This window comes from Nanorana parkeri, unplaced genomic scaffold (assembly GCF_000935625.1).
Source record: "Nanorana parkeri isolate BGI_ZX_2015 unplaced genomic scaffold, ASM93562v1 scaffold43, whole genome shotgun sequence".
Lineage (NCBI taxonomy): Eukaryota > Metazoa > Chordata > Amphibia > Anura > Dicroglossidae > Nanorana > Nanorana parkeri.
The window spans coordinates 3,072,855-3,081,588 of NW_017306311.1; the positions used below are offsets into that span (position 1 = coordinate 3,072,855).

At 44.2% G+C, this 8,734-nt stretch overlaps 1 protein-coding gene across 1 annotated transcript in view; it reads right to left on the bottom strand.

The window, feature by feature from the left end:
• Window positions 1-8,044, bottom strand: part of HHIPL2 (HHIP like 2) — a 37,850-nt gene extending 29,806 nt beyond the window's left edge. The window contains 2 exon segments of the mRNA XM_018571996.1: window positions 7,419-7,631; window positions 7,937-8,044. Coding sequence (XP_018427498.1) covers window positions 7,419-7,631; window positions 7,937-8,044 — 321 coding nt within the window.
• Between the last annotated feature and the right edge of the window lie 690 nt (window positions 8,045-8,734).

Genomic DNA, 8,734 nt, shown 5'->3' on the forward strand with positions numbered 1-8,734 from the left:
GGGAATCCGGGCCTGGGTGCATGCATGTCCACATCACAGATACCGTTATACCGCTATTAGACATGTAGATTTGTTTCATATAGTTTCTGATTTTTCATTCTATCGGGTTTCAGTTCCGAACGCCCTTTTGTTTCGTTATTCGAATCTTTCGGAATTTTGTTGTAGTTTCGGAAGGGGCTTTCTGATTGGCCAGAAAACAGTCACGTGTCCAATTTAGTTTCATTTTGAAAGAACATGCGGATTCGTTTGCATTTGAGAGAGGTATAGACCCCACCTGTCCCTCCAATTGGAAGTAACCATCCTGAAGACCTTGAACCGTCTGGGTCAGGGTAAATAGTTGCTGGAACAGGGCTTCCATAGAGAACGCACCCCCTCAGTCTCAGACATCTTTCGGCTGATGGTACTATCACGTACCTGGGGCTGAGACTGGAAGATGGGGAGGCGCCTCTTGCGGTTCGCGTCCTGCAACCCCTGGAGTTTGGAACAGAAGGGCGCAGGGCAACGAGGAGCACGAGTGCCGAAGACTGGAAACGAACACTGCGTGGGAGCAGCTGAGAAGAGAGGTCAGGAAGCCAAGGTCAAATCCGGTCGGGCAGGCAAGGTACAAAATCGTAAGGCAATCTCAAGGTCCAGGAAACAGGCCGGGGTCAAGGGCTGGCAGCAAGCAAGAGAGTAGTCCAGGGCAATCCGAGTCAGAGGCAGGCTTTAAACAATACAGGAACACAGGATACAACACATCAAGCTGACAAGACCATCAGCAATGAAAGAGAGGCTGACTCCTCCTTAAATAGTCCCAGGATACTGACAGCTACCTCACTTCCTGTGTGGTTTCCCGCACATTTTGCCGCCATTCCCGCGCATGCGCAGTTTGCCGCGATTTCTCGCGCATGCGCCGTTTGCCGCGATTTCTCGCGCATGCGCAGTTTGCCGCGATTCATGCGGTTAACAACCGTGCCTTTACAGGTATACAGTATCCCTGAAAACCTTTTAATGAAATTATAATCCTTCATTGTCATGTGCTGTCATATATCCAAAGCCAACAAATATTAAACTGGGCAGTAGCAGATTGTGTTTAACCCGTAGTATGGAAGATTCTGTATGTCATTCCACTTTTATATTTCAGATTCACCAGTGGATGCGTATACATCAATATTTATCAAGCTCTTTTGGAGGCCAACAAGCACAGAGTCAGATAAGTATTAGCTGATTGTACACCCTCAATGTGTATGATCTACATAATCCATGACATCAGAATTAAGACTTGACCTGCAGCCGCCCATGGCAGACTCAAGTCACAGCTGACCCGCCATTGAGTCGCTCCTGCACAGTTCAATACCATGACACTCACCACCTTTTTTACTGCTTCAGCCATGCAATGCTGGAGACCATGTTGGCCAGTTGTCATGCCCTCTCTTGAGACTCCTTTGGATGACCCATGTGAGTGAGGCTTCAGGTCAATACTCAATGCTGATATTATGGATGATGCAGATGACACGTGTTGAGGGTGTACAATCAGCTAATACTTATTTAACTCTGTGCTTGTTGGCTCACAAAAGAGCTTTGAGGCATCCAAGTAGACTAACCTAAAAGATCTTTACAGTTCATAAAGTTTAATACTTGCCATGTTTGATTTTTCTAGACTCTGGATATATGACAGCGCTTGACAAATAAGGATTACAATTTCATTATAAGGTTTTCAGAGATACTGTATATCTCTATCCATCTATACAGACACCTAGTGGAGCATCTTCATAATTTCAAGCACTTTATGATAGACAATCGGTCATCTTATATATGAGCATCTGGAAATACTTTCCATACATCTTATAAGGCCCTACAAATAAAGCGGACAGTTGAATATATTACCGTGATATATGAGTGTTATTATTGCATATCTTTATTCTTCTGTTTTTGAGTATTTGCTGATATATTGTGGCAGATACAATAACTGTTTATATATTTAACAGGTCATCAAGAGTTTGTACAGCGGTATCTGTGGTGTTCTCAAACATGCATGAGCTACATTACGCAGTTTTCTTTATCTATCTATTTATCTATCTATCTTTCTTTATATCTATCTTGTCATCTATCTATCTCTTCCTTTCTCTCTCTCTCTCTCTCTCTCTCTCTCTCTCTCTCTCTCTCCTCTCTCCTCTCTCTTCCTCTCTCCTCTCTCCCCTTTCTCTCTCCCTCCCCTTCCTCTCTCTCTCTCTCCTCTCTCTCTCTCTCTTCCTCTCTCCCCCTCCTCTCTCTCTCTCTCTTCCTCTCTCCCCCTCCTCTCTCCCCCTCCTCTCGCTCTCTCTCTTCCTCTCTCCACCTCCTCTCTCTCTCCTCTCTCCCCCTCCTCTCACTCTCTCCCCCTCCTCTCTCTCCTCTCTCTCTCTCTTCCTCTCTCCCCCTCTTCTCTCTCTCTCTTTCTCTCTCTTCCTCTCTCTCTCTTCCTCTCTCCCCCTCCTCTCTCTATCTCTCTTCCTCTCTCCCCCTCCTCTGTCCCCTTCCTCTCTCTCTCCTCTCCCTCTCCTCTCTCTCTCTCCCTCTCTCCCCCTCCTCTCTCTCTCAACAACTAAAAGCTTACAACATATAAGTGCCGCACTCTCCTTAGATGGGGTGTAATAGTGTGTGATCAGTGAAAATTGAAATTAAAGTGACATTAAACCCTCAGATTTTTTAACATAAAACAATACTGTAATGTGCGCCTTACTGTAATCCATGGTAGTTTCCCTTCTCTTTGCTGCTCTTCCTTTTAAATATGTATCTGTTCTCATGCTTGGAGAGAACTTCCCTTTTCAGCAGACTGCCTTGTCTCACACGGTGTCTGTGTATAGGCTGTAACCTGAGCCAGCACTACAGGAAGAGGCCCTGAGCTGAAAAGGGAAGTTCTCTCCAAGCATGAGAACAGATACATATTTAAAAGGAAGAGCAGCAAAGAGAAGGGAAACTACCATGGATTACAGTAAGGAGCACATTACAGTATTGTTTTATGTTAAAAAATCTGAGGGTTTAATGTCACTTTAAACAAAGCATGTATAATGTGTCAATAAACATCAAAGTTCATGTTCAGCAAACTATGTGATAAGTGACTATGAATTGCTCTTAAACAACTGACTCCAAAAAAACAGCGAGAAATCAATAAACAATAAGATTTCCAATTACAATGTGAAATCAAAAACAAAGTTCATATGAGTGAATCCAAATGATCCTTTGAAAACTCATCCACATGTGACTCAGTCTTTGCTCCTCCGCCACGGATAAACTTTAATAAACGTTGGTGTTTATTGACACATTATACCTGCTTTGTTTCATTTTATAGTTTACACGTTGTCATGTTTTCATTTTCACTGATCACACATTATGAGCACAACGTTTTGGAGGGCGCGGCACTTACATGTTCTACGTTTCTAATTGTTAATTTAGTGGTGTTTCTATCTATCTATCCTTCCATCTGTCTTTCCATATCTATCTAGCTCTCTTTCCATATCTATCTATCTATCTATCTATCTATCTATCTATCTATCTATCTATCTATCTATCCTTCCGTCTGTCTGTCTATCCTTCCGTCTGTTTGTCTATCCTTCCGTCTGTCTGTCTATCCTTCCGTCTGTCTGTCTATCCTTCCGTCTGTCTGTCTGTCTGTCCTTCCGTCTGTCTGCCTGTCCTTCCGTCTGTCCTTCTGTCTGTCCTTCTGTCTGTCCTTCCGTCTGTCCTTCTGTCTGTCCTTCCGTCTGTCCTTCCGTCTGTCTGTCTGTCCTTCCATCTGTCCTTCCATCTGTCCTTCAGTCTGTCTGTCTGTCTGTCCTTCCGTCTGTCTGTCTGTCCTTCCGTCTGTCTGTTTGTCCGTCCGTCCGTCCGTCCGTCTGTCCTTCCGTCTGTCTGTCCTTCCGTCTGTCCGTCCTTCTGTCTGTCTGTCCTTCCGTCTGTCCTTCCGTCTGTCTGTCTGTCTGTCCTTCCGTCTGTCTGTCCTTCCGTCTGTCTGTCTGCCTGTCCTTCCGTCTGTCTGTCTGCCTGTCCTTCCGTCTTTCTGTCTGTCCTTCCGTCTGTCTTTCCGTCTGTCTATCTATCTATTAGGGTTGCACAGATACTAAGTACAGTACTCGGTACAAGTACGAGTACATGTACCGATACTTTTGAGCTCCAGGACTAGACTAGAGAAAAATTCAAAAATTAGGAGGCAGCTGTCATTTGTAAGGAGCACACGGAGCTCCTGGGATTTGTACATCTCTGTTTAATGTACTATTTTGTTTTTATAAACATATATAAAGGGATGCACAGATACCATTTTTCCAAGTACTGATACTTGCCCAAGTACTTACAGATACAAGTACTGATACATTTTTGTTTATTGTCATGTGACAGTTTTTCTAAAACAATACAGACAAATGATTTCAGGACAGTGGTGGAGCCAGGTTCCAGCTGCAACCCTGGTAGTTCTCATGAAAATGCCAAGTATCTGTACCGGTACTCGAAAAGTATCTGTGCAACCCTACTATCTATCTATCTATCTATCTATCTATCTATCTATCTATCTATCTATCTATCTATCTATCCATATGTTTATCTGTCTAGCTATCTATCTGTCTGTCCTTCCGTCTGTCTGTCTTTCGATTGTCTGTCTTTCCGTTTGTCTGTCTGTCCTTCCGTCTGTCTGTCTTTCCTTCCGTCTGTCTGTCGGTCCGTCTGTCTGTCTGTCTGTCCGTCCGTCTGTCTGTCCGTCTGTCCTTCCGTCTGTCTGTCTGTCTGTCCGTCTGTCCTTCCGTCTGTCTGTCTGTCGGCTGTCCGTCTGTCTGTCTGTCCTTCCGTCTGTCTGTCTGTCCTTCCGTCTGTCTGTTTGTCCGTCCGTCTGTCCTTCCGTCTGTCCTTCCGTCTGTCTGTCCTTCCGTCTGTCCGTCCTTCTGTCTGTCTGTCCTTCCGTCTGTCCTTCCGTCTGTCTGTCTGTCTGTCCTTCCGTCTGTCTGTCCTTCCGTCTGTCTGTCTGCCTGTCCTTCCGTCTGTCTGTCTGCCTGTCCTTCCGTCTTTCTGTCTGTCCTTCCGTCTGTCTTTCCGTCTGTCTATCTATCTATTAGGGTTGCACAGATACTAAGTACAGTACTCGGTACAAGTACGAGTACATGTACCGATACTTTTGAGCTCCAGGACTAGACTAGAGAAAAATTCAAAAATTAGGAGGCAGCTGTCATTTGTAAGGAGCACACGGAGCTCCTGGGATTTGTACATCTCTGTTTAATGTACTATTTTGTTTTTATAAACATATATAAAGGGATGCACAGATACCATTTTTCCAAGTACTGATACTTGCCCAAGTACTTACAGATACAAGTACTGATACATTTTTGTTTATTGTCATGTGACAGTTTTTCTAAAACAATACAGACAAATGATTTCAGGACAGTGGTGGAGCCAGGTTCCAGCTGCAACCCTGGTAGTTCTCATGAAAATGCCAAGTATCTGTACCGGTACTCGAAAAGTATCTGTGCAACCCTACTATCTATCTATCTATCTATCTATCTATCTATCTATCTATCTATCTATCTATCTATCTATCCATATGTTTATCTGTCTAGCTATCTATCTGTCTGTCCTTCCGTCTGTCTGTCTTTCGATTGTCTGTCTTTCCGTTTGTCTGTCTGTCCTTCCGTCTGTCTGTCTTTCCTTCCGTCTGTCTGTCGGTCCGTCTGTCTGTCTGTCTGTCCGTCCGTCTGTCTGTCCGTCTGTCCTTCCGTCTGTCTGTCTGTCTGTCCGTCTGTCCTTCCGTCTGTCTGTCTGTCGGCTGTCCGTCTGTCTGTCTGTCCTTCCGTCTGTCTGTCTGTCCTTCCGTCTGTCTGTCTGTCCTTCCGTCTGTCTGTCTGTCTGTCCTTCCATCTATCTGTCTGTCTCTCTGTTTGTTTGTCTGACCATGGAGCGTAGAGACTGCTGTCTGTCTGTATACCATCAATTGCAAACTGCTAGTTATCTGTTAATACCGCTGAACCCTCTCTAAAGCTGGCCATACACCTTGCAATTATCAGACAAATATTTTCGTCCGATGATCGAACCGTCGTACAATTTTGGTACGGCGGCCCCATCCTGCCCCGACCACCACACTGTTCAATTAGCGGTCGTTAGCAAAATCACTTGGCCGAATTTCGTTATTGATGTCACGGATTTTCGTTTGCGCATGAGCAGTGTTAATCGTGCGATTTTTGACGTAACAAAACTCCACCAATCTTGCTAATTTCGTACGATTCCACAGAAGTTTTCTAACCTGCTGGAAAGTCAAAAGCCGTACGATTGTACAGTATTTGCGGTTGTACACTGCCCATCAACCTTACGAATATTGGACAAAAACGCAATCGCAAACTAAAAACAGCCGATATTCGTAAGGTGCATGGGCACCTTAGGCTCGCACTGCTGTGGAAAATCATATGTACACATGTGTCAGTGTGACAAAATCCTTCTCTCATGTTGTGTACATATGTAGGGCAGTTTAGGGCAAAAAGAAAAAAAAATCCAGAGATTCCCTATTGATCTACGGAAGGATCTGGTTTATATTTTGGAGACAAACTTCCTACAATTTGCAGCACAAACGATTTTTGTTTAGTTTCCAACAACACGTTGTCTATCTATCTGAAATGTTTCTATCCTCTACTCATCTTTCTACCTGTCTGTCTGTCCTTCCATCTATACTCTATCTATCAAGCTATCTCATATCTATCTTTCTATCTGTCTGTCTTTTAGTCTTTCCATTCATTCACCCATACCAAAAAAAAAATTATCTCTCTCTCTCTCTCTCTCTCTCTCTCTCTCTTTATTATGGTTTATTATTATTATCATAATAAAGGGAGTCTCCCTCCCTCTTTCACTCTCACTCATTGTTTCTGTCTCTATTCCTCATTCGTTTTCTTTACAGTATACTGTATTAATCATATACAGTATATGTCTTTCTATCCATCCATATCTATCTATCTATCTATCTGCCTGCCTTTCTGCCTGTCTATGTAAAAGTAAAACACATTTAACCAGAATTTCTTACTTCAAACCCAGCTGGAATCATGGACCTCGATTATCATATATGAGACACGCATGTACAGATTAATTACGTTGTGTTTATAAGGGTTATGTCACCCAAAATGGGTACTTCAATTATGGATGAACATTGATTGCATCATAAACTAGTTTCATATCTTTCCATCTGATTTCTCCGGCCATGGAGTCTCTTAATTTCCACAGGCTGTATAGTAAACTATAGAAAGTAAAAAAAAAAAATCCTTGCTTGGGATTAGGATTCCTCCTAAAGGGCAAAGCTGTTACACAAAATGTAAAACTCAGGTGCAGAGATCTCACTGCCACATTTCCCAAGAAATATTTAGTGGCTCAACCCATTATCATCCACTCAAAACTGAAATACTCTGTGTGGGCTGACCATTCAGAGCAACAGAACTCACCTGGCATAGAATGTTCTTGACATAGTCTCCACACAGCTCCTGCTCCTTATAGTCATAGTTGTCCATGACTGACCAGTATCTCTCTGCTATGATGTTGTCCTTTTCCTGGTCACAGCATCCAAACTCTTCATACAAGGAGCAAAACTCCAAGTGTACAGGGGGTTTAAATGGGGGTCCAGAATCCAGGCACTGCGGGTGACTGAAGACTCCTGTCTGGATGAGGATAATACAGGATGATAGAAGATATACAACTTTGAAGAACGTTCCATCTTTCCAGTGTGGACACAACAGCAAGGAGCATCCAAAAGCTGCCAGGCATGAAGTCATCTTCACTGACATCTACTACTCACATCCTGTGGCAACCACGCTTAAGCTGGTCTGTGCTCTGTTTTATACCAGCCCTGAGCACTCCCTCACCACTCCTGAAACTTCACTGCTATGTCTCTTCCGTCTCCTGCTCATCCCAATTCATCAGTATCCCTCTCTTAAGTCCATTGCAGTTTCTTGCATCTGCTCACTTTGTCACACTTCATTCCTTCCTCAACATCCAGCTCTGTCTGAGGGATGTACACATGCCCATAGTTCTTGCTCTTCCATGGTTTTCTCCCCACACAAGTCTTGGCCATAACTGGAAACACCTGAAATTCCCTGTGTGATACTTTATCCTCATTTTCCTGACTTTTATAAGGTTGAGTGGTAAGAATTCACAGCTGGTAAGAACATTTGTCGGATATTTGGGGGTTTTTCCCTGTGTTTTATGTGGCTGTAGCTCGTCAGAGAATTCAATCAGCACAGCAGCAAAGCTCAAAATCATTAGTAAACTGGGTTGACACTTGACATTGATTTTTAGCAAAGCTCAACGTTTAAATGAGAACTATGAGGTGAGTGCTTTTCACTCTCCTCATAGTTCTAGCCGACCTGTGACAATGAGACTGTCACAGGTCGGCTCAGTAGATCGGGAGGTGAGCGAACACATACCGGCGTTCACTCACCTCTCGATCCTGTCACGGCTCTCTGCCGTGACAGGGGAGTGGCTGGATTCCCCCCTCCCCGCTCCGATCCGCCAGAGCTGACTGGCGGAACGGACGGGGGAGGGGGCGGGTACAGCTGGCTCTGCCTCTAGATAGGCAGAGCCAGCTGTCAGTCACGCAGCTGGGCGGATCCCGGCATAATTGTCGGGATCCGCTTCAGATGCGGCGCCTCAGTTAAATGTAGTTTCTGGTTGCTTGAGAGTATTAAAAATAGGTCTATCTTTCCGCCGGGTGAAGACTTGCGTTTCCTGAACGGCTGGGCGGCGGACGGTGTAATTAGTATTT